This window comes from Pelodiscus sinensis, chromosome 6 (genome assembly GCF_049634645.1).
Source record: "Pelodiscus sinensis isolate JC-2024 chromosome 6, ASM4963464v1, whole genome shotgun sequence".
Taxonomy (NCBI): Eukaryota; Metazoa; Chordata; order Testudines; family Trionychidae; genus Pelodiscus; species Pelodiscus sinensis.
Window position 1 is genome coordinate 85,394,110 of NC_134716.1, and position 26,778 is coordinate 85,420,887.

At 43.6% G+C, this 26,778-nt stretch overlaps 1 protein-coding gene across 1 annotated transcript; it reads left to right on the top strand.

The window, feature by feature from the left end:
• Window positions 1-4,964: 4,964 nt before the first annotated feature.
• F2R (coagulation factor II thrombin receptor) lies at window positions 4,965-13,239 on the top strand. The gene is made up of 2 exons (XM_006119124.4): window positions 4,965-5,348; window positions 9,171-13,239. Exons 1-2 carry the CDS (start codon window positions 5,207-5,209, stop codon window positions 10,349-10,351), a joined length of 1,323 nt encoding a protein of 440 aa, XP_006119186.2. The 5' UTR covers window positions 4,965-5,206; the 3' UTR covers window positions 10,352-13,239.
• The last annotated feature ends 13,539 nt before the right edge of the window (window positions 13,240-26,778 follow it).

The following is a 26,778-nucleotide window of genomic DNA, read 5'->3' on the forward strand; positions in this document are numbered from 1 at the left end:
ATTCGTTATTAACACGGTCTATTAAAAATCTTAGAATAAATACTATAAATTCACCACTGTCATAAATAAATATTTTTTATTTGATAAAACTGTCCACTTGGTTCTGTCCTTCCCCCCCTTGGGTATGCATCATCGGACCTGTGATTCTCGCGACATATGTTAACACCTATAATCATGATCTACAAAATGCCAATCAGCATACTGTCTGGAGAAATGGATCATTCATAAATACAGATGTTGGAAAAGAGAGAGAGTGACCAGTTCTTCAAAATCAAGAGGCACTTTTTATCTCAATGCAAGCAGTAAAGATTTGCAAAGATCCAAAATTTCATTGCATCAATTATTTTCAGGGCTAGGGGTCATCAGTAGTTACACTTTACATAGGCTAGGTGGCATCAAATTCAGACTGAAATTTCTTTTGAGGACATGAGATAATGCACTTGATACAATGCAAAATGAGGTCATTCTCGTAACATTCAAATTCCCTTTTTGTGGGCAGGTAAGTGCAAACAATGTACTGAATGCCAGCCCAACCTTCACATTAGCCCCTTGCATGCATTTTAGGAAGACAAATTTATTGTCTAGCTCACAACACTCCTGTGAATGCATCCCAGAATCATGTTTGCTTTGTTCCTTTTGTCCATAGGTTTCCTGTAATTAAAGTCTGCTTATCCTTCCCCCACCCTAGTTTAAGGATTCATTGCTCACTAATTCCTATGAGTAATGACTGAAGAGAAAAGCTGCATAATGAAAAAATTCATTTTATTTTAGCAGCTTCTCTCTGAATTCAACCCATGACTTGAATTTAAACTGATTTTTTTTTCCAAAAACCATGAGGAATCTAGTGGTACCTTAAACACTACCAGATTTACTTGGAAATAAGCATTTGTGGGTAAAAATCACTTCATCAGATGCATCTGCTAGCGGTGTTTACCCACAAGTTTTTGCTTAAATCTGTTAGCCTTTAAGGCGCCACGGGACCTTCTCATTGTTTTTGCAGATGCAGACTAGCACTGCTACCCCTCTGAGACTTGAAACTTGTCGAGGAACACTTAGTGTTCTGAAATCCACAGATGGGCATTTGCCCATAAATAATGGAGGAGAAAAGCTGCTAACAGAATTATCAGATAAGAAATTTCCTACTGTCTTCAATGGTTTTACAAAGCTGGAAAGTCCAATTTAAATTGAAACCTTGTTTTGCTCCCCAAGGAAAAAACAAACACTAGTAACTTTCATGTGCTGTACATCATTAAGTGTGATTATTTTATTAGTAACTACATCTGAGCTACTTTTCACATGACTAAGTTTTAAAAGGATAGATGGAAAATGGAGTTCTGTTGAATTAATACATTCAGCAAATATTAATTTTTTTTAGACAAACTGTATAAAGAGATTATATTGTGGGTACTCTGATGTAACACTGTTTGGAGTAGTTCATGACCGAGTGCTAGCTTCAGGGTGGACTTTTTTTTTTTTAAACAAACACACAGAAGATATCCCATATTAGTGCTATTATTATTAGATTTCACCAATCCAGTAACAAGTGTGAACTCCTAAAGTGCAAAACAACTTTGCCATGGAGTTAGACAGTCCTCTTAGGCATTCCAGCCTATTTTGCCAGCCAAGCAAGGTAGACTTAGTGAAAAATGGTCACTTATGCCAAAGATCACAAAATATTCAAGTTGTTCCGAGTCCCAAGAGACCAGGCACTTATTCCCAGGTCAATTTGTACCTAGAATCTAACACTAAAGACAATGCATGTAGCTTATCTTTATAGTCAACTAAGGATTTATTAACTACAAAAGTGAATGAATGTTATTAATAGGTTAAAGCAGGACACACACCCCCCCGCCTGTGGTTCCAAAAGGTGACACAGATGTAGTAACACATCAACACAATGTCTCTTTGGGGTTAACCCAGGTTGATTCTTAAGATGGCTGATTTCATTTCCTAGTTCCAGCCCTGTGAAAATCCATACAAGCAAAGCAGAAGAATGTCATGTCAGGCATCTTTACTTCCTCTTTCCACAATTTTTAAAACTAGATGAGCTTTCTTGCATGTAACACCAACATGGGTATAAGAGGACAATTAACGCAGTCTTTGTATTGTGATGTTTCATAAAGCCCCATGTCTTGGAATGCCTTGATAGGTCAGGGAACCAATCCTCCTCCTGGGTTCACAAGTTCAGAGCAGGTATTTTTACAGTTAGCAGCAAGCAAACCTTATATATTACTTTATAGTATAGAATACAACTTAATTAGTAAAATTAATACATGCAGCAACTTATACACGCTTTATAGAGACTAAACACTTAAGTTTCACACCTGTCTTGGACATATAGGTGAGCTGATCTGATTTTCAGCTATGAATTTATCTGTGCTCAGCTACTGCCAACAGCCTTAGCAAGAGCTGGCAGCTGTTTTACCAGTGTCATGCTCACTACTTTATAACTACAGTAGTCTTGGTAGTGTAGTTGACATGTTGTAATTGTATATGATTAAAAATAGACTGGATAAATTTCAGCACTATATAGTATGATTGTCATTACTAGTTCTTCTAGTTAGTATGCACATACCAGCTTTGACCTACCCCATCTCTATAAAAAAAATTTGCTATATTTACTGAACATTTGATCCCTTTCATAAGTTAAACACTTTATTCAGAATTCCTATTAACATTCACACCACATTATAAAACATTTTAATGCTAAGATTTAATCCATCATGTGTTGATGCTCAGGAGAAAACTAAGGATGTTAAAATGCGGTTAACTGACTAGTTGTCGGAATTTCTGTCAACTAGTTGATAGGCACTTCCGCATTCCTCCTTTGAAATGTTCAAGAGCCCTGGTAGTGGGAGGAATGCAGAACTACATGTGCAGCCTCCAGGCACATCTTCTTTGAAATGCACAAGAGTCCCCAGCGGGGGCTCTTGTGCATTTCAAAGCCATGGAGCCTGGGCCCCGCTGACTCCAGACTCCACACTATGCTGCTAGGAGCCTGGGGTCAGCTGGGGACTCCCCAGCTGACTGCGGGCTCCAGGGTTACCCTTTTGAATCATGCAGAGGCAGCATTTTAAAAGGGCAGCCCACCGCACAGCTGATTCGTGGATCAGCTGTGCAGCGGTCACCTTGGGGTTTCAAAGTATTATGAAGTATTGCTCCTCCTCTTCTTTTCCTCCTCCCGCCCCCCCCCCCCCCCCCCGGCTGCCTCTAGTGACTAGTCTTTAATATCCGTAGAGAAAACCACACAAAAGAGACTAACAAATCTTCACCTTCCCACTGATTTAGGTGGAGCAATGATTTTACCTAAAAATTATTCTACATAAACATCCAAGTCTAACTTAATGACAGATTTTAAACTGGTATGAAATTCTTTATGTAACTTTCATTTAACATACCGATAATTCATAGAAACAATCCCTTGTTCCTGGGAACTGAAGGAGACCAGATGTACAGTTAACTACAACGAACAACACTGCATAGGTTGATGGATGACATTGGTGAGCCTTGTAGGCTAGATCCAGCTTGTGGGGGAAGGAAGCAGCTTTGCGCACTGCTGCACCCTCACCCCCACAAATGGGGGAATTGCAACACAGGAAACCATTTTTCCCACTGCTCCTGCTGCCCAGAATCACAGCCCACTAACAGCAGCAACAGGGGTTGGTGCGTGGATGCAGCAGGGGGCACAGAGCCAGGAAACTGCTCCCTATGTCCCTCATGCCCAAATCCTATACCCCCATCATGAACACACAGACACTCTCCAACCAAAACCTTGCTCCTGCATCCTCCCACCCACACAACCCTCACACCCTACCTTCCTTCCCAATCCTCTCTCCCCCCCCAACGGAGCCTACTCCTGCAGCCTCCCTCCTGGCCAGATTCCCACCCCAAGTTTGTTCCTGCACCGTATCTCCTGGCCAGAAAATGCACTTGCGCCCCTATGTCGTCCTGCACCCATTTTGTCATGTGTGGGTGGCTGGTGGTCAGTGGAAAGGTCTGTGAGCAGGGTGAACCATGGGCCAAAAAGTTTGAGAGTGATGGATCTAGAAGTACCTATGCTAGTAGAAATTACCTGATTTCTTGGAAATCTTTGAACTTACAGACCAACTTCTTCAGATCCAGTTGATGGAAGGGTACAGTTTTTGTCTTCCACTACTAGTGTTCAAGTTTCCAACTCTCTCCCTTCATCTGATGCAGGATGCTAGAAAACTTGAGATATGTATTGGTGATGAGGAAGGGACACTTGGGGGCCATTGCATCAATGCCCACGTCTTGTATATCCTTCACTAGATCCTCTATTCCTTAGCATGTGGGTGGAGTGTATCCTTTAGCATGTTTTTTTATGGAGTTCAGAGGTCTTCATAGTGAAATGAAGGTTTTAGCTCTGACTAGTTATTTGCAAAGCTCTTATCGCTGCCACGATGAGGTAATGTTCTGCTCTAGACAGCAAAGCTGAAGGCCAGGTCCAAGGTGTGATTGGCTGGGTGGGTTGCGCCAGAGGAGCTGCTCAAAGGAGGTGAAAAGGTCTGTATCAATAATATGAATATTGAAATCTTCCCAGGCATCAACCCCCACCCTTGCCAGCAAAGCACCAGAGCGCGCCTTTGTGAACTTTTTACTCTGCTCAGATCAGTTCGTTTTGGCTTGTGCTGGATACACTGTGGGCAGCTGGAGGATTCTCTGCATCTTGGGGTCTTCAAACGATTTGAAGGGTTCAATATCTGAGATACAGGTGAGAGGATTATTCTAGGAGGGGTGGGTGAGATTCTGTGGCCTGCACTGTGCAGGGGGTCAGACTAGATGATCATAATGGTCCCTTCTGACCTTATTAAAGTCTATGAGACGGGAAGGCTCAACTGTGGGGCCTGGCCTGGTGGGACCGGGGAACGTTTCCTTCCGGCACTGAACGAGCCCGGGCTCCTTTGTTGCAGGGCGAGGACACACAGAGGGCGTCTCCCCCCTCCCTGGGGCACGTGGCGCGGCTGGAGGGACACTGAGGGCGGGCTCGGGTAGCCGGGAAGCCTGCTCCGTCCGCAACCCGCCTGCTAGCTCCTCCCCGACAACGTAGAGGGAAGCGGTGGCGCCTCTCCCAGGGCTGCGGGGAGCAGCGAGCGGGGCTGTGCGGTCAGCGCCTGTGACAGAGGGGGCCGCCGCTTCCCCTCCGCCCCCGGGGCCGCTTATAAGCCCCGTTCCCCGCGCACTTCCTATGCGTTCGGGAGAGCCGTGGACGACAAGCAGCTTGCAGAGACCCCGGCCCGCGGGCGAGGCAGCCATGGGGCGCCAGATGCTGCTATTCGGCGGGCTCGCCCTGCTCGGACCCCTGCTCGCCTTCTGCGCGCCAGCCAACGGTGAGTCCCGCTCGGCGTGTCTCCTCCTCCCGACCCGGGGCGCTCCAGGTCCCTGCCTGGCACACGGAGCCGGGCGGGCCACCTCACCTGTGAGCAAGCCAGCGGGCTAGGAGCGAGGCGCTGGCCCACGGTGGCGGAGGTAGAGGGGCTCGCCAGGCTGAGGGCTGCCCGGGAGCAGCGACCCACCGTCCCTGGGAAGGGATTGCTGGGGCGGCAGCCATGGCCACTGGGCAGGGTTTCCCGGAGAGCTCTGCCCGGCCGGGGCATCCCATACGGCTCCTCGGACCCCGGGCTTCCTAGGGCTGGATTCTGGCTCCCCCTTTGTGTCCTCATATCGTTCCTAGCGGCCGCAGGGCCAGCTGCTGCCAAGATCGAGACTAGCCTTAATCCTCGCCTGTGCCCACGGCCAGCGGCAGGGTTGGTTTGTTTAAGGGGCAGCGAGGTTAGCTGCTTAGCTGTGTTACCGTGCCGCCTTGGAGAAGCAAGGAGAGGGATGGGGACCCACTGCTGTTGAGGAGGCAAGCTTTGGAGCGACACAAAGCTCTTCTTGTGTGGGAACTTACCAACCGAGGTTAGGCCAGTAACCGGGAAAACGCAAGGCTGCAACAACTCTGCTAATACCGCCTTCCCATTGTGTACCATCAGGGTAGGTAAGCGCTGAAACAAATTGCCTAGGGAGGTTGTGCATAACCATCACTGGAGTCTTTTAAGAACGGATGAGACAAAACCTTAGCCTCCGTTTTGCCAGAAGCTGGGAATAGGCAATAGGGGATGATTACCTGTTCTGTTCATTCCCTCTGAAGCCCTGGCATTGGCCACTTTCAGAAGATAGGATAGTGGACTAGATGGTCCCACTACGGCCATTCTTGTATTTTTATGTTCTAATCTAAACACCAGTCAGGAATGTACTAGTGTTATTACTTAGCCCTGCCTTGAATGTAGGGGTCTGAACTAGATAACCTATTGAGGCCCTTCCAGTCCTACCCTTGTATGATTCTATAAGACAGGAATAATGTTGCTTAAGTGCCTTGTTAAAGGGTTTTCAGGGCTACAGATGGAAAGACATTTTCCATAAATGGTGGTGTTTCTAATTTAAAGAATTTTTTGCCATGTATATTGTTTGTGTTTGATTCTCTATTCATATAAAGACAAACTGATCAATTCCGTTTTCTCATTCTTCTGCATCAGTGTTACCCTTTCTAAGTTGCAGACACTATACTTGAAATTTTAAGTAAAATAAACTTCCATTGACAGAAAATAAATAATATATTGCCATGAGCACTGCTAGTAACAAGCTTTTTCCATTGGTAATGTGCCTCTATGTGGATGACTCTGAATCAAATTATAGAAGTTGCAAATATGACAATGAGTACTTAACCAATTGTTGTCATAAATGAAAATCTGATACATAAAAGCATACATGAGCTCATGTATGAGTGTGCATTTTTTGTGTATTTCACAAGTTTTTATTATGGATTTTATATTTTTAATTTATTATACAATGTAGGTTAAATTTACTGTTTTAGAATTTGATAGGGTAGAGTTTGTTAGTTTTTAAGATACTTCAGTAATTTTCTGTATATTTCTATCATCACTGTATGAAGATGAAAAGAATAAATACTATTTAAATATTTGGTGTTGTAAGTTTAATGTACATCAGACATGATTAAGCAGTTTACCAGAAAATTGTTTTAAAATATATTTTTAATTACAATGTCCCTGCTATGCTGTGAATAAAAGTAATTAGACTTTGGTTCCTGGTTCAACTAATGCTTCCTGAGTATGTGATAAATGGAAGGTATACAACATGGTGTTTACTGTAGTCTGTATGACATATTTTTAAAACTTATTTCCCATGGAAGGTGTTTGTTATATTTTTATGACTAATTTTCTGGTGTAGAATCTTTAGATTGCCACTGTATGGTATAAACTTAAAAGAAATTTAATTAAAATATACACCAAGTAATGCCAATATAGAAATATATTGTTGAATTCTACTTTTATAGAATCAATAAATTGTTCCTGTAACTCCCTCCAAAAAAGGTGTAAATTGTGTTCTTGCAGTTGCAACCATTTGCCTGCTAAAGGACATTTAGGAAGTAGAATAATGTACAATTTTTACTTACTATATCTTAAGTGGTATTGTAATTCTGTTTAGTTTACAGAATATAAAAGGTAGTTATATAGAAAAATGTTAACCTTTTTGTCCCATTGAACAGAAATCATTCATCTGTCATATAGAACTGTATTTCATCCAAATCTTTGAACTTTGTTAATGTGTTTGTTAGGGATGTTAGATAGTGGGTAATAGAACAATCAACTAACCACATGAATTCTTAGCGGCTAGTAGACTATTCTGTAGTCCCCAGGGGTGGGAACGGCAGCCAGTGGCTCCAGCCCCACTCCCAGAGAGCCCCCTGCTCTGATGCCTCTGTATAAGAGGCAGCAGCGTAGGATGCCAGGCGGGAGCCGGTCCGCAAGGAGAAATAGTTTAAAAATCAGCTCCCCTCACAGACCGGATGCTGCCTCTGATAGAGAGAGCAGCGTGGGGTGGCAGCAGCCCCTGTCCACGAGAGGGTTTGAGCTCCCCACAGACGGAGGCTACTGGGGGGACAGGGAAGGCTGCCTCAAAGCAGCCTCTGTCTGCGGGGAGCTCCGCTCCCCTTCTGAACAGGGCCTGCTTGTTATGAAGCAGTCTCTGTCCATGGTGAGCCTGGGCCCACCGCAGGCAGGGGTGGCTGCTGTAAAACAGATTTCGCTATGGGCAGAGGCTGCTTCGCAGCTGCCTCCCCTACTCCCACATCCACCTCCCCTGCCCCCACATCCACACTGCTGCCTCTGTTAGAGGCAGCAGTGTGGAGAGAGGGGGACAGGCAGCACTGTGGAGCTGCTGCTGGGGGGGGGGGGGAAGCATCTTTTAAGCCCGCTTCCCCCAGCACTGGCTCCTGCTTCCCTCCCCCTTGCTGCCTCTAATATAGAGACAGCAAGGGGTGAGGGGGAAATGCGAGTAGTGAACTAGATTAACCAATATGCCTAGGTTTATCAGCTAATCAACTACAGGCAGTCCCCGGGTTACGTACAAGATAGGTACTGTAGGTTTGTTCTTAAGTTGAATTTGTATGTAAGTCGGAACTGGTACATATTGTAGGGGAAACTCTAGCCAAACATTTCTCCAGAGCTCAGTTTTATTCTCCCACACCTCACTTCTCTCCGTCCTTTATTCTCAAGCTGAGGTGTCTGCTGAGAAAAGCCGCTTTGCGTCTCCCTAGTCTGCTGGGGGGGGGACGCTAGCTTCGCGTCTCCCTGGTCTGCTGGGGGGAAGCAGCTAGTGCGGGGTTGCTTCACCCCGTTTGTAAGTAGGGATCCGATGTAAGTCGGATCCATGTAACCCGGGGATTGCCTGTACTCATTCACATCCCCAATTTAAACTTAGTTTTTCAGTGGTAAACGTGCTCTTTTGGCTATGTGCATGTCATTACTATTGCTCCTAATGGAGTTTTATGCTTGAATAGCAAGGAGACACTAGATCGCTATAACAACTATAAAAGAGCTTGGCAAATCTAATCAAAGAGTAACAGGATTTATTGTGTTACAAGGGTACCTAGAGGGCCCTACGAAGATCAGGGGACAAAGAGAGATTAAGCAACTTGTCAAATGTCACGTAGGCAATCACGAGCAGCACCACAAATACAAAATGATTTCCTGAATTCTCGTGTGATGATGTAACCACAATACCATTCTTCTTCTTGGTAAACTATATTCATGCTAGAAAACTGTGTACAAATATCTTGCATACTAATCTTATTGTTTTTGAATTCTCAGAAAAAACTTCAAGGAATGACACCGTGCGGGGAAGAACCTTTGTATATTATAACAAAGAGAACACCTATGAACCTATACCTCCTGAAGCCATTGATAGTGATTCAAAAGTTGGATCAGAATTAATCAATATAACTACAAATGTATCAACACAAACAATATTCATCTCTCATGATGCTGAGAGATACCTGACTAGTCAATGGTTGACTCGTTTTGTTCCTTCAGTTTACACATTAGTGGTTATGCTAAGTCTCCCTCTGAACATTACAGCAATATTTGTATTCCTGATAAAAATGAAAGTTAAAAAGCCAGCCATAGTATATATGCTGAATTTGGCCTCAGCGGATGTATTGTTTGTAAGTGTGCTTCCTTTTAAGATTGCATACCATTTTTCTGGAAACCACTGGGTTTTTGGACCTGAAATGTGTCGTCTCATCACTGCTGCATTCTACTGTAACATGTACTGTTCGATATTGCTGATGACTGTTATAAGCATTGATCGTTTCTTAGCTGTGGTGTATCCTATGCAGTCTCTCTCATGGCGTACATTAATGCGTGCCTCCTTAATCTGCTTTACCATATGGCTTATAGCCATAGTTGGTGTTATACCCATTCTTATCACAGAGCAAACTGTGAAAATACCTCAGTTAAACATTACAACCTGCCATGATGTACTAGAAGAATCTGAACTTAAGAGATATTACCGGAATTTCTTCTCCATTTTCTCATCCATTTTCTTTTTTGTGCCATTAATAATTACTGCTGTTTGTTATGTGTGTATCATCCAATGTCTAATCTCTTCTAATATTGTTGCAAAGCAAAGTAAGAAGACACGTGCTTTACTCTTGTCTGCAGCTGTTTTCTCTGTTTTTATTATTTGTTTTGGCCCAACAAATATCCTTTTATTAATTCATTATGTATCTTTTTCTTACAACAACCAGTTAGAATATCTCTATTTTGCTTATCTCCTCTGTGTTTGTATCAGCAGTGTAAGCTGCTGCATTGATCCTTTGATTTATTATTATGCCTCTTCTGAGTGTCAGAGGCAGGTTAGAAATCTCTTTTGCTGTAAAAAGAGTCCTGAACCTAGTAGCAGCAGTGGTCAGTTAATGGCTAGAACCAGCGGAAGGGATACATGCTCCAGTAATCTGAGTAACAGTGTCTACAGGAAGTTGCTAACATAATGTTTTATAAGCTTTGAAGATTTTTATACCACTCCAGTAAAAAATAACTGTGCAATTTTGGACAAATTTGAATTGATATATTGTAGGGTAGATTCATTATAGTAATACATCATTCTAAACACAGCACAGGAATCTATGTATTTCTTTGTGTATAGATGAAGTGTGAGGAAGCAAGTAGAAATGTAAGGGTACATCTACACTACAGAGGAAGATTGAAGCTACTGCTGTTCATCTTCCAGGGTTCGAATTTGCTGGTCTAGTGAAGACACACTAATTCGAACTGAGAGGGACACTCCAGTCAACGGCAGTAGTCCTGTTTCCACGAGGAGTAAAGGAAGTTGAAGGGAGACTCTGTTCCCTTCGACTTCCTACAGTGTGGACAGCGCCAAAGGTTAAGTTAAGCTACTTCGACTTCAGCTACACAATTAACGTAGCTGAAGTTGCGTATTTTAATTCAACTTTGTCCTGTAGTGTGGACCTACCCCAAGAGGTTAACCAGTAAGCTGATGCTTATCTGTTTCTGTTAATGGTTAAACTCTCAAGGGTCCCAGCTGCCTGACCCATAACTTGGGCTCTGCTGCAGGCAGAATCCAATGTGCATAGGGTCCTGGGAGCCAGGATCCTGAGAGTGCAGGGGAGGGGGGAGGGAAGCCGGCGGGAGCCCATCCCTTCCTACCCCTAGATCCCAGGGTAAATATTGATTTGTTACGTGGTTTTACACATTTTTACATCCCTAGAAGAAATATAAAGAACTTTTATTAAAAGCTATTGGCTATTATTTTAGTTAAATACAGGTAAACACTTTTAAATTTGCAATTCAGTTTTTTGTAAAATTCTGTAAAAATATTTCCTGTTTTAGGATTTAAAATCCTTTAAAAAAGTTTCTGTACCATAAGTGAAATATATCAAGTCATCTCTCCATTAGCTCATGAATTAAACGAAAATTATTTACCAGCCAAGCTGTGTTTGCAATTTCATTATTTGTAGTTGAGCTATATAATTAAGTCTATTGAGCATCATTCTGCATTTTGGGGACCTCAGGGTATGGATTCTGCATTTCTCCCAATTTTACATAGAAGTTTATGAAGCAGATTTTAGCAAACAAAAGCTAGTGTTAGACAACTGAGCTTGTCATATAAAACAATTCACAGCAGCTAGGACTATATTTTATGTCACAGTTCTCACTAATATTGAAGTAACCATTGGAAAATACTTGTTGGTTTCCTGATTTTAGATTATGCTACGTTTAGAGCAAAATTTCTCCAAACATCAATGTTAATATACATGCACAAAAATTGACACTTACAAGTCAGCATTTGCACATGCCATTGCTCTGTGTGCATTTTACCATGCGTTTGTACTTTTTTTTGGTACCATTTGGCACCTGCTGTTTTGCAACTTAAAAATGCATTTTTCCTGAATGCAAGTAGACCTCATCACTTAGAAGCTTGTCCTCTATCCAGTGAAAACAAGTCTGATCAGTTTTGAAACATTTCGTTTTAAGTTTGTTATAAATGTTTTGGTGTTTTATTTCAGAGCTAGCCTCATCATGCATGTATAGCATCATTATATGCTGAAGTGTTACTATGTGCTTATAGCATACAAATTAATAGGACATTTGTATAAATACTAGGACTTAATTTGGTTTCTCTTTTCCAATACAGTGACAATGAGGTTCATGTAAATTTTGTAACAGAAAATTGTCAAGCAACAGCATTGGCTTGCTATATTCAGAGTGAATAAAAATGTCCTGTCGCTTACAAAAGAGAGATGAGAAATTTAACTTTACAGTAGGTACTATGAAAATGGCAAATGTTCCCAAACATAATTTATTTTACCTTTATTTTTTCTTTTTGTGATGGTGTTAAACTTGTTGCTGCAAATATTGAATGCTAGTCTCTCTCCTGATTGAGCCTTACAAGATTTTACCTACTTCGAATAAATGTGTGAAGACCTGGGAGCAATTATAACAACCTATTTTATATAGTTACCATATAGTCTGTTAACATATGGGCTGTGTCTAGACTGGCCAGTTTTTCCGGAAAATCAGCCGCTTTTCCTGAAAAACTTGCCAGCTGTCTACGCTGGCTGCTTGAATTTCCGCAAAAGCACTGACTTCCTACTGTAAGAAACCAGTGCTTTTTGCAGAAATACTATCTGCTCCCGTTCGGTGTAGAGCCAGTGTAGACAGCTGAGATTTGTTTTCCGCAAAAAAGCCCCAATCGCGAAAATGGCGAGCAGGGCTTTTTTGCACAGAAGCGCGTCTAGATTGGCTACAGACGCTTTTCCGCAAAAAGTGCTTTTGCGGACAAACGTCCATGCTAATCTAGACGCTCTGTTCCAAAAATGCTTTTAACTGAAAACTTTTCCGTTAAAAGCATTTCAGGAAAATCATGCCAGTCTAGACACAGCCACGGAGTATGCTCAGATTCCTTTTTATTTGAATAGAGTACTAAATGCATGCTTTTGCTGCAGTACACTAGTTTAAAGCTTTATGGCATGTGGTATGATGTTTTGTTTACTGAATGTGGGTAAGGAGGGATGGGGGAATAAAATACAACCTCCACTGTGAAACCTCAGGAAACATTTGTTGAAGCTGACGCACTCAAAATAATCACATACTCTTGCTGTGGTTTTGTGCTTGAGTATGAAGATGGTTTCTTTTTTACCATGTGTTAATTGGACATTTGTTTCAATATCCTAATATTTTGTTTGTTTCTAGAAGTTCACGGGAGTCTGTTTAAGCAGCTTTGGTAGGGGAAGAATTATATATTGAAAGGAAAGGAAACATATTTTGGAAATGGCTTGTTGTCATACTGGGATTTCTGTTTTCTTCCAGTCTGTGTTTGCGTAAAATACACATGAAATAAATGTTTCTTTAAATAATACCAATTCAACTATTTTATGAAGCTGCATACTTTCCTAATGTAGTTTTACAGATTTAAGTAAAATGTGTAAATATTTAGTATTTTTCATATGTTATTCTCTGAATAAATAAAATACATTAATCCATATTTTCCCTTCATGGAAAAACAAATATTTATTGAATACTTTAGAACTTCAGTTCATTTGCGCTAATAATAAGCATGTAAACGTCCTCTCTGTGTTTGACTACAAGGTGCAACCAAGATTTCTGTACATGAGTCTAACCATGCATTCTTTAGGTACCCAAAATTCCTTCTGATATCTGTGAGGATTTTGGATGTACAAGGAATGTGGGATTGGGGACTTTTATGGCAGAAAGAGGGAACCTCTAGCCTGCAGGCCAAACATGATTCATCAGGGTTATTCATTCTCCTGTGTTGCGCACAACACACCTGTTAATGCATCTTAGAATCATGTTTGGTTTTTTTGCAACAGCGTCACACTGTTAACTCATATTTAGTTTGTGGTCCACTTTGACCACTAGATCCCTTTCTGCAGTATTCCTTCCTAGACTGTCACTTTCCATTCTGTATGTGTGAAACTGATTGTTCCTTCCTAAGTGGAGTACTTTGCATTTGTCCTTATTAAATTTCATCTTATTTACCTCAGACCATGTCTCCAGTTTGTCCAGATCATTTTGAATTTTGACCCTATCATTCAAAGCAGTTGCAACCCCTCCCAGCTTCATATCTGCAAACTTAATAAGCGTACTCTAAATTATTGATGAAGATATTGAACAGAACAAGTCCCAAAACAGACCCCTGCAGAACCCCACTTGTTATGCCCTTCCAGCAGGATTGTGAACTGTTAACAACTACTCTCTGAGAACTGTTATCCAGCCAGTTATTCACCTTATAGCCCCATCTAAATTGTATTTCCCTAGTTTATTGAGGAGAATATCATGCAAGACCATATCAAATGCCTTACTAAAGTCTAGGAATACCATACCCGCCACTTCTCCCTTATCCCCAAGACTCATTATCCTATCAAAAAAAGCTATCAGAATCGGTATCAGAATTTGGTATTCTGGGGAGAAGCAAAGAGGAATATCAATAGCCACCCCTTTTGGTAGAATATTGAGTTTGTGGCCTCTTGCTGAAGCTCGTGGACTGTGGAAAAGTTGTGGCTCAAGGAGTCCACCGTGGTGTTGCTGGCCCCAGATAGGTGTGATGCTATAAGTGTAACATGGTTGTGGACGCACCAATTCCATAGGCAGACAGCCTCTGCACATAGTAGGCGCTGCCTTGTCTGTTTATGTAAAGCATCATAGAGATGTCTGTGAGGATCTGAACTGTGTGACTGACAATTCTGGGTGCAAAATGTGCGCATGCTTTCTTACTGCCTTCAGCTCCAGCAAGATAATGTGCAAATGTCTCGTGCAGAGACCATTTTTCTTGGACCACTTGGTCATTCATATGCCCCTCCTCCCGCCTAAGAGAGAAGCGTCTGTCATAATTTGTACCATGGGCTCGGTTTGATGGAATGGAACCCCAGCCAGAAGTTTGTCTACTGATGTCCGCCATCGTAGAGATGTGAGACTGTTTCAAGGTATAGTAACTCTCTTGTTTTGAGAGTGACGGGATGAGATGTACACGATTGCTATCCAGAGTTGAAAGCAGCAAAAATGCCAACAGGCACAACAGACCACGTAAGTAGTTGCAGCCATGGCCCGTTTACCGTAGGCAGTTGAAAATCATGGTGGAAGGGATCATGGATACGGTGTTTGAGATCTTGTATAGCTATGAAGCATTGCCAAGGTAAGTATGCATAGGCTGAAACTGAGTCTAGGCGAGCACCAATCAACTCTATACCCTGGATTGGGTGCAGTGTCAATTTTTGTTCATTGATAAGAAGGCCCAAATGACTGAGTAGGGCTCTGGTTTTGTTCATCATGGAGGTGGTTTCCTCCCGTGACACTCATGTTATCAGGCAGTCGTGGAGGTATGGAAAAATGATGACATGTTGTCTGAGGTATGCAGTGACCACAACTAGTACCTTGAAAATACTCAGGGAGCTGATGAAAGGCCAAAAGGTAGGACCTTGTACTGATAGTGGTCTGGTCCGAGATTAAAACATAGGTAATGCCTTTGTGCTGGATAATTGGCAACAAGAAAGTAGGCATCTTGCAGGTTGAGGGCTGCAAACCAGTTCCCTTGATCTAATACCGGAATAATTGTGGTTAGCGTGATCATCTTGAATCGGTGCTTCTTGAGAAATTTGTTCAGTTTGCGGAGGTCGAGGATCGGCCTCCAACCCCCCATTTTTTTCTCTCTGTCAAGAAGTAATTCTATTAGAACCCCTTCTGTGAAATTCCTTGGGTCCCTCTCTAGGGTACCTTCAAATACCCTCTACTTGATCATCAGGAGGCGATCGATCTCTTGTTTTAGTAGGACCTCATGAAAAGAGTCCCTGAAGAAGGACTGGGTAGGGGTAGGGCAGGGGGATAGAAGTAAAGGGGATAGTATATTCTGCACAAATTATTCCCAGCACCCAATGGTCTGATGTTATGGACTCCAAATGTGTTAAGAAGGGATGCAAATGGTGGGTAAAAAGATGTCTGTGTTGCACTGGCACTGGATCATGAGAGAGATTGTGTAGACCCTTGACCACACCCTCAAATCTGCTGCTTTGGGGCTTGATTGGTAGAGGGGCGACCCTGGTTGGAGCACCTTCTCTGTGCATGCTGTCTCAATCTGGTATCTTCATAGGGTCTCTATGGCAGCTGATTATATTGCCCATATCTATTGCATTTATAGAGGGTGTATCTTTTACACCTGTAAGGAGGGATTTACATGCTCAGAGTGCTGAGCATGGTTCTTGAATCTTTACTGTTGTGCAGAACCTTGTCTGTTTTAGCTGCAAACAATTTCAATTTGTCAAATGGTAGGTCCTCCACTTTGGACTTAAGTTCCCGGGTAACACCAGAGGCCTGTAACCAGGATGCCCTGCACATTACCATTGCTGTGGCTGTCACCTGAGCTGCAGTATCGACGACATCCAACGCTGTTTGTAGGGCAGTGTGGGCGATCTTATGGCCCTTGTAGACTATTGCCTTGAGGCTAGGTCTTTTCGAATCAGGGAGGTGCTCCATGAGATCCCCACCCACCCACCCAATTTTGAATAGTTATCAAAATCATGGTTTGCCAAAAGAGCAGAGTAATTTGCAATTCTCAGTTGCAGTGTGGAGGAAGAATAGAACTTTCTGCTGAAGAGATCTAATGTTTTATGATCCTTTTCTTGACTACCCAACCTATATATTGTGGTAGTTTGGATCTCTTCTGGGTTGATTCCACAACCAAGAAGTTTGCTTGGTGGTGTGTGAACAGAAATTCCATGTATTTCGGGGGAAGAAAGTATTTCCTGTCTGCCCTTTTGCTGGTAAGCTGAATAGATGCAGGTGTATTCCATAGTTCATCTGATGTTTCCATAATTGCCTTGTCTATGGGTAAAGCCATCTTCCCATGCAAAGTGGGGTGTAAATTCTTTAACAAGCGATTCTATTTTTCCTGCAGTTCTTGGGGAGAGACTTGCTGGCACTTTTTTAAATAGCTCTTGAAATTGTTTAAGATTGTCCATTGGGCATGTGTCAGATGGTATGACCGTGCCATCTCACAGTGACAAAGGATTGTCTTTTGGGAATGCGTTGAATGCATGAGAATCTGGGTTTCTGTCAGCTATTTGTCCCTCCTCCTTCCTCAGAGTCTTCTGTAGGAGGAAGTGACCGGGTTGGAGGCAAGCTTCTTCTTGACGGTATAGAATGGATTGAGGACCTGTGTCTACATGGGTCCCAATGTTCCCCAGGTGCCCACTGCGGTGGATAAGGTGGTGGGGTACCAGGCGTTCTGATGAGGTCTGATTCTGTAATGATATGAGTGTGGCTCCGTTGGTGATGCATGCTGTGATGAGAATGCACTCCTCTGGTCATCATCAGGTAAAAGACGGTGGTGAGAAAGTAACAGAGATTTCAGTATGTGAGGAGAGCTACAGGCTGAAGACATTGCAGGTGATAGACCTGCAGAGGCAGAGCACGAGTGCTGATGTTTGCTTTGTCAATGGTTGATTGCAGCATCTCTGCTGCTGCCCGCATCAGCTGCGGGTCCATGTGCACAGTTGGCACGGCTGTTGGAGCACACAGTGCTGTTGGAGCCGGTGCCACTTTAATTGAATGAGCCCCTTTTCCTTGCAGCGCCACAGCTTTTTATGGTGCCGGTTTTTCATGCGGTGCCACAGGTATGGAGCGATCTTGGGTTTCAGTCGGCACCAAGGAAGCATGCACTGGTCCTGGCACTAGCATGGTAGCTCTACTAGCCACTTTGGTAGAGGAGGTCCCCAAGGTGCCCGGTCTCTCACCTGCTGGTTCTTGGGGAGGAGGAAGGGGGAAGAGAGTGTGATGGTGAGGATCTCTTTTTAGAAGCTTTTCTGGGGAGCAGGGAAGCGGCTCTTTTCTGCGTGAGTCTTCTCATGGTCCTGAGGTGGAGCTCTCTATTTTTCTGGCTCTCACCGTGAAGGAAGAGCAGTGATCATGCTTCTGCGGTACCTGGGCTTCTCCCAAGCACTGTATGCATAGTGAATGGCCATCTGATAATGGCAGAGGCTCCTGGCATGCCTCACATTTTTTGAAGCCCAGGGAGCCAGACACATTAAGTTGTCTGAGGTGGTAGTTCGTTCGTTCTTTCTTTTTTTTAAAAAAAAGGGGGGGAGGAGCCCAGTTTGTGCTGCCCTTAAGCAGCAAAGACACATTCAAAAAAAAATTTTTTTGGTAAATTAAACAAGGGAAACTAGTTATATAAACTATTAATACTAACTATCTAAGTGAGGTAACAGGCTGAGAGGGAGATGGTGAAGCGCCATCCGCTGACGAGGGTAGTTAAAGAAGAGCTGGGAGGGGTTGAGCCATGCGAGTAGCACACTCGGGAGGGAGTGTTGCGAGATGCCTCCTGCGCATGTATGGCCCAATGGGGGAAACTGCTTTCCAAGGCTCCAATCTACGGCTCTGGGTGATCCATCACCACCAAGAGTGGAGCACCCATGGGGACATCATCACTTAAAGAATTTGTCTTATTTCAAGTCAATGAGACTTGATGTCTGTCACTTTTGAAAATGGGACTTAGGGGTACAATTTTCAATAGTTCCTGCAATTTTTCTTGACCGTATCTAACTGAAACACTGTAGTTTCACAACTGATTCCATCAAGCCCATTAAGGATAATCACCTCTAAATACCAAGGCAGTTAGTTTATTCAGCTACCACATAGCACAGAATACAAAGTATAGCATATGCTAATGCACTTGTATAGCAAATGCATAGAGAAATTTGCACCAATAATGTAGCCACCACAGCCTGTGAGACCTCTGTCATCGTGCCTTACTTTTTTATATTCTAAAATACATCATATGGCCAATCCTATGTCGTTCATACTATTCAATATTAACTATTGAGTTGATTCAGTGGGTACTCTTTCAGGAAACCTGGGCAATTATAGGTGTGTCCTGTTGCAGAGGCAACTACACCTCAAATCTCACAACCAGTTCATAATTTTGGGATAATGTTTGGTATTTTAAACTATGTTCATGAAACTTTCAAAGCAAAGAATATGTGGCAGTTCTCATTCATTGCCAATTTACCTTTAATCCCCCTTTCTTCTTCGATAAATATGTTGCTGTAACTACTATAAGTCTAATTCTCAGTGCATGTAATCTATATTTAAGAGTAAAGACTTGTGCAACAGCTTATATTTAAGGAATGGCCTGTAGCAGTATGTTGAAGTTTGATGTCATTAGATTTTACTAGTAGAGTGGAAATGGGCCTAGATAGTAATTAGCTGGGAGTTGACAAAGAAAAACCCAGGTGCTACTGGAAACGGTGGTGTCAGTGATTCTTTGACTCCTTTGTGGTGCACATGCTGGTCACATGTTGCTGGCTCTCCTGTTGCTTTTAAAGAGCATGTTTTAAAAGTTGAAACAACTGTAAAGTTTTCCCTAATATGTGTGAGCAATGTGATGAATGAAAAGACACCCGCAAATCAGGGACTGAGCTAGCGACTTTGTACACTGGCTTCCCTGGGCTTCACAATGCAGAGCCACAGCTGGGGAGGTTTTGCTGTGAATCGGCACAAGCCAAACTGAACGCAGCAACTGCTTACCACATTTTAACATTCCTATGGCTACCACAGAAATTTTAATAAATTACAGTGAGACTGTGTGTGCACCTTTGTGATTTGGAGAGGAAATGGTCTCTGTCCTCCATTATGAATAAGCAGCAGAAGGGGTTCAAGAGGTCACCCATCTCTCTTGCTCTCTCTGGTCCACACTATGAAAACTTACTGGTGATGGTCATGGGTAACTGATTAGCAGCCCTGCCAAGCTGGAGCAGACCCTCTCCCACCCAATGCGCCAGCACAGCCAGGCACAACGTGCCTCGAGTTGGGAACACTCCAGCCCCACTAGGCTCACCATGCCACAGGTGGGAACCCCTTCACTCATGGGATCCTGGTTAAGTGGTTAAACATAATGTTTAACCACTTACCTGATTAAACAGGATTTTACATCCCTAATTTGATAACACCTGGAATAAGTGAGACTTTTTCTTTGTCAGTGTTTATCCAATGCCCAGCATTGTGAGACTGTCACAGAAGATACTGTCTTTCATTTGAGATGTAAAAATGAGATTCTGTATGTAAAGGGACCCCTACAAATTGCCATGTTTGATAATGTCAGTTGAGGACTTAAGGAACAGCATGTCATAACAGGCTGCATTGGCAAAGCTGTGTATGAAAGCTTGTTCAGCAGCTCTCCATTAGTTTCCTGGCACCAGATATTTACCTTGTAGACTTGATCTTAAACACTGACTTTTGAATGCCTTCTATTATATGATGCATTATTTTAAAACTGAAACACTACTTTGGACGATGGCATAATGGCTTTTCTGTAGACTGGTGCTTTAAAAACCATAAATACTCAGTAGTGGCTAAATGTACTACAATGCATTGTGCATTTGCAGAGACATTTAGATTAAATGCTTTACTGAGAATTGTACCTTAACATTTGCTACAGGAATAGTCAAAAACCACCTTAACCACTCTTCTGACTTCTTACTATATGCTCGCATTCATGCTGTAATGAATCTAGTTAGGCAAAAGAAATCAGCAAATCTGGCTTAGGAGGACAGGTTGATAGAGAGGCTTTGAAGCTCAGACAAAGAAAGGAACCGAACATACTGTTATGCCCCTCTCTTATTACCTCATGCTTATTCTTGTCTTTTTAGCACAGTGAAAGATGCTTGTTTGCTTGTAAAAAGAAGTCCCGGGCACCTTAAAAACTAACAAAGTTATGCCCTAATAAATTTGTTAGGCTTTCAGGTGCCATGGGACTCCTCATTTTTGCTGACACAGACTAACATGGCTATTCCTCTGAAAATTATTTACTTGTGTAGCTGATATTGCAGCTCATACTAAGACCTGCTCTACATGGGGAGTTTAGGTTGAACTTAGCCACCTTAGGTTGAATTTCTAAACAATGAGTCCTCACTACGAAGCCAGTTCCACCTACTTTAAGCACTATTAAAATCTATTTCAGTACCCTTTTCACAAGGAGTAACACTAAATTCAACCTTGGATGGTCAACTTTATGGTAGTGAAGATGCAGTGTTCTGAATGTAAATGTTCTTGGGCTCCAGTTCCCTGCCATAATCACTCTGGCCAGGACTTTCAACTCAACTGCTCTCCAGGTGAACAAGAAAAGCCCTGGGAAAATTTGAGTTTCATTTTCTGTGTGGCCAGCCTGGTGAGGAGACCTCAGAGCAGTGCTCTCTAACCTTTTTAACCACAAGGTCACTTGTGCAATGTAAGATCTACCTCAAACCCAAATACCCTTGTCCCACTTCCTTCCCCTCCTCCCCAGCCTTCTTTGAGGCCCTTCCCCTGCTCTATCCCTTTTCCAAGGCCTCATCCTGCTCACTCCATCCTCCATCCTCACTCACTTTCATCAAGCTGGGGTAAGGGGTTGGAGTGCAGACTCTGGGCTTGGGCCAAAGGGTTTGGAGTGTGGGAGGGGCTCTGGGTTTATCCCAGGGTGGGATATTGGGGACCCAGAGGGGTTTCAGGATGCAAGCTAACAAAGGAGTTTGGGTGAAGGGGGACTCCTGTCTAGGGCAGAAGTTTGGGTGTAGAAGGAGGTGAAGGGCTGGGATAGTTCAAGAAGCAAGCTCTATCTGGGCACCTTTTAACTGAGATGGTTTCCAGCTGGTGGAGCAGTGGGGTTAAGGCAGGCTTACTCCTCCCCTGACCCTGTACCACTCCTGAAAGCAGCTGGAATATACCAGCAATTGCTCCATGGTGCCATGTGCTGCCCTTCATCTACAAGCATTGAGCCCACAGCTTCTACAGGCCACGGTTCCCCATTATTAATCAATGGGAGCTGCAGGAGTGGTGTCTACATGCAAGGACAGCATGTGGAGACCCCCTGCTCTACCTTGCTCAGGGGCTGCAGGGACATGCCTGCTACTTCCACGAACAGCAGTTACCATAGGGATCACTACTCCAGCCATGGCAGGTTAGGCATTTTAGAACTCACTAAAAATTAAATGTATGCATAAAGGAGAACTCAGAGTTATAGAATTTAATTGGTCCAAAGGAGGACCAATTAAATCATCCCAGCCAGAACTTTAAGTTGGGACTTAAAAACGTTTAGGGAGGAAGATTCCACCACCTCCCTAGGTAACCCGTTCCAGTACATTACCACCCTTCTAGTGAAATAGTATTACCTAATATCCAACCTGGACCCCCCCTCCTCCCCCCCACTGTAATGAAATGAAAATTCATAAATGATCTGGAGAAAGGGATAAACAGTGAGGTGGCAAAATTTGCGGATGATACTAACCCACTCAAGATAGTTAAAACCAAAGCAGATTGTGAAGAAAAGATCTCACAGAACTAAGTGATAGGGCAACAAAATGTCAAATGAAATTTCATGTGGAGAAATGTAAAGTAATGCACATTGGAAAAAATAACCCCAACTATACATACAATATGATAGGGGCTAATTTAGCTACAACTAAACAGCAAAGAGATCTTGGAGTCATCGTGGATAGTTCTCTGAAGACGTCCACACAGTGTGCAGCAGCAGTCAAAAAAGCAATCAAGATGTTAGGAATAATTAAAAAAGGGATAGAGAATAAGATGGAGACTATCTTATTGCCCTTATATAAAGCCATGGTTTGCCCACCCCTTGAATGTTGCGTACAGATGTGGTCACCTCATCTCAGAAAAGATATACTGGCATTAGGAAAGGTTCAGAGAAGGGCAATTAAAATGATTAGGGGTTTGGAATGGGTCCCTATAAGGAGAGATTAAAGAGACTGGAACTTTTCAGCTTGGAAAAGAGGAGACTAAGGGGGGGTATGGAGGTATATAAAATCATGAGTGGTGTGGAGAAAGTGAATAAGGGAGTGTTATTTATTTATTTCCATAATATAAGATCTAGGGGCCACCAAATGAAATTAATAGGCAGTAGGTTTAAAACAAATAAAACGAAATTCTTCACACAGTGCATAGTCAACCTGTGGAACTCCTTGCCTGAGGAGGTTGTGAAGGCTAGGACTATAACAGGGTTTAAAAGAGAACTAGATTCATTTATGGAGGTTATGTCCATTAATGGCTATTAGCCAGGATGGGTAAGGAATGGTGTCCCTAGCCTCTGTTTGTCAGAGAGATGGCTTGATCATTATCTGTTGTTCATTTCCTCTGAGGCACCTGGCATTAGCCACTGTCGGCAGAAAGGATACTGGGCTGGATGGACCTTTGGTCTGACCCAGTATGGCCATTCTTATGAAAATTATGAAATGCAAGACCAGTCAAAAATCAAAATATTACACTTTGTAAGCAGTAAAAGAAGTAACAAATACCCCTCCACATATGTGTTGGGTAAGAGATGAGAGTGAAGGACAGTGTGTGTTTGTGAGAGTGTCACTCTCACACTGTGTGTGTCTGTCAGAGAGTTGCATTGCCAAGCTCCCTCTCTGTGTGCTAGAGTACAGGAGTGGAGGGAGAAAAGACACCCTGACATCAGTGCCTCACCTTCTCCCTCCCACACCCTGCACAACAAGCAGGAGAATCCCAGCGAGGGCAGCTCCAAGGCAGAAGGCAGGAGCAACATAACAGTGGGTGGAGAGACAACTGAAGTGCCAGCACTTGACAGCTTCTTGACCAAGCCAGTCGGAATCACCTGTCAGAGGCTCCAAGATCTACCAGTAGATCCCAATCTACTGGTTGGTGACCACTGCCTCAGAGCATGCAGCACAACTCACCATTAATTCCCAGAAAAGCACTAGTCTAGTATGGAGCATTCAGGAGATCCTGGACCTCATTGCTGTGTGGGAAGAGGAATCTGTTCTCACAGAACTATGAACCAACAACAAAAGAAATGCAGATATCTTTGCCAAGATCTCAAAAGGCATGGAGGAGAAAGGATACACCAGAGATGCCCAGCTGTGCCGCATGAAAATCGGAGTGGGTTGATTTAAATCAAGGTGATTTAAATCACTAAAAATCACTGATTTAAATAAAGTTTCCCTCTAATATTACTTCACATATTTCTTCAAATAATAGTGCAGATCTGAGCATGTTAATTTACAGCTCAGCACAGCATTTTACAAAATCTAAGAGGGTATACTTTGTATAATTATTTTAGATAACTTGATTTTTATTAATTTAGGAAATAGCAATAATACTCATTACCTGTATCAAGCTGCAGATGCAGCAGCAGTATATTAGGAATGGTAAGAACTAAATCACACACAAACACAATAGCTCTTATATTTTATTAAACTAAATCTTAAATGTTACACGTTTCACGTTTGCTATTGAAGCAGTCTCCTGAGTCGCTGGGTGACAACTGTACTTAAACTTTTTTTAATATTCATTTTATTTAACTCTAATAGAAAAGTCCTAAAAACACTAAATGTACCATGTCCTTAAAACTTCTACTACTAGCTCTCATCTTCCCCACTCTGACGGTCATTTTAATGCAGATCGGATTCCAAGTTAGCAAAAAAGCCAAGATTGATGATGCTTAGAGTGCACTTAATTTTGGAGTAAGCTCTATTGAAAATTCCTGTGGGAAAGTTCCATTATGTTGAAGTAAAATAAGGAATAGATTTATGGTATCATCATTATGGTCTGTGACCATGTTGTTCCAAAATAAGAGGCATGCATTATGTAATATAAAATAAGAATGACATTCAGTGGCAAGTAGATTTCTCTTACTGCAGCTTTCTGTTCTGTATGCTTGGGTGATAAGATTCTAAACCTAGTTAACTAATTAAACAAGTGATAAAGATTAGCTAAGGGAAACTTTTGTCTAGCTACTTTCAACATAGCAAACAGCTTGAGAATTTACTTTGTTAGATCATAGGTATACAAAAAGGCATAGAAAAAGGTCTTGCAGAATGATGCATTGCAAAGTTGATCCACATTGTTCTTCAGACATATTCACATCTTCATGCACATAATTTTCTCCTAATAAGCATTTTACCTTATAGTGGTTCATTTAGGGTTGCCAGGTGTCCCGTTTTCACGCGGACAGTCCGGTAATTGCGTCTTCTGTCCGGCTTAAAAAAACATAAGATCATAGAACTGGAAGAGACCTCACAAGGTCATCAAGTCCAGCCCCCTACCCAAGCCAGGACCAATCCCAACTAAATCAACCCAACCAGGGCTTTGTCAAGCTGAGACTTAAAAACTTTTAGGGATGGAGATTCTACCACCTCCTTGGGTAACCCATTCCAGTACTTCACCACCCTCCTAGTGGTATAGTTTTTCCTAATATCCAACCTAGACCTCCCCCACTGTAACTTGAAACCATTGCTTCTTGTTCTGCTATCCATCACTACTGTGAACAGCCTCTCTCCATCCTGTTTGGAACCTCACTTCAGAAAGTTGAAGGCTGCTATCAAATCTCCCCTCATTCTTCTCTTCTGCAGACTAAACAAACCCAAATCCCTCAGTCTCTCTTCATAGATCATGTGTTCCAGCCCCCTAATCATTTTGATCATCTCCAATGCATCCACATCCTTTCTATAATGGGGGGCCCAGAACTGGACACAATACTCCAGATGTAGCCTCACCAGAGCCGAATAAAGGGGAATAATCACTTCTTTAGATCTGCTGTCAATGCTCCTTCTAATGCACCCTAATATGCCATTAGCCTTCTTGGCTACAAGGGCACACTGACGACTCATATCCAGCTTCTCATCCACTGTAATCTCCAGGTCCTTTTCTGCAGAACTCCTACGTAGCCAGTCAGTCCCCAGCCTGTAACAATGCTTAGGATTCTGCACTTGCCCTTGTTGAACCTCATCAGATTTCTTTTGGCCCAGTCCTCTAATCTGTCTAGGTCACTCTGGACCCTGTCCCTGTCCTCTAGCATATCTACAGTAAAGTCTCGGTTATCTGACTTTCACTATCCGACCTTCCATTTTATCCTACGGAGCCGCCTGTCACGTGATGGCATGGGGCTCCAGGAATACTTCATACCACAATGGCACACAGCGTGGGCTCGGCAACCCTACCTCCCCACTCCACGCCTTGGGCAGCTCACGCCCACACTGCGGACTCACCCGGTGCTCAGGTATGCTGGGCCCATGTCCTGCTCAGGGCTGAATCCTGGCTGAGGCAGGAAGGGAAGCGGGGGAAGTGTGGCGAGGGGAGACAGGAGTGTCGGGGCCTTGGGCACGTCCGGGCAGCCCGGAGTCCGGGCCAAGGCAGGAAGGGAAGGGGGGGGAGTGTGGCGAGGGGAGGGGCTGCCACCGGGCTGAGGAGAGGCAGGAGCGCCGGGGCCTTGGGCATGTCCGGGTGGCCCCGGGGGAGGAGGGAGAAAGAGGAAGGAGGAGGACACGGTGTCCGGAATCCACCGGGGAGGAGGCAGCGCGCGCGCCCAGAGGATGGGGCTGTCCCAGAAGCAAGGCCATGTGTGGCCTGCACAGCAGGTCTTGCCTCATAGGGGCCCCGAGGTGCCATGGGGACCATGATATTCGCTTCCCCCACACCCAGACAAGCAGGCAAGGGAAGTGTCCAGCCACAGTGGGATCCCATGGGCAGCAGAGGGGCCTGGAGCAGCCTGGCACTCAATGGGGCCCGCACACACACCTGTGCCTGGCAGCACTGTCCACAGGATCGGGTGTTGCCACGCATGGGCAGGCATGCCCATGTGCTGTGTGCAGCACTCCTCAGTGTGTATGGGGTCGTGCATGTGCCCTTGTGCCAAACCTGCTTCCAGCAGTGGCTGGTGGTCGAAGGGCATCCCTCCCCCGCCCCAGGCCAGAAGTGTGTGGCCTCCCTTGAGCCTGTGAGCGGGATCCCAGGGGTGCACTGGGCTGCCGTCTGAGGCTGCGTGGTGCAGACTGGCACTGCACATGCTTCCATGTGCACCAATTGCAGCATGATGTCCAGGCTGAGATGGCCAAGCGACGCTCGCACCCCATTCCCTTTGTGCCAGCCTCCCCTGCCG

What these genes read in the sequence shown, in the direction of transcription:
- F2R (XM_006119124.4), top strand. Translation starts at nt 5,207, where the DNA reads ATGCGTTCGGGAGAGCCGTGGACGACAAGCAGCTTGCAGAGACCCCGG. An exon ending in CTTCTGCGCGCCAGCCAACG is followed by an intron (nt 5,349 to 9,170) that starts GTGAGTCCCGCT and finishes TTGAATTCTCAG; the next exon opens with AAAAAACTTCAAGGAATGAC.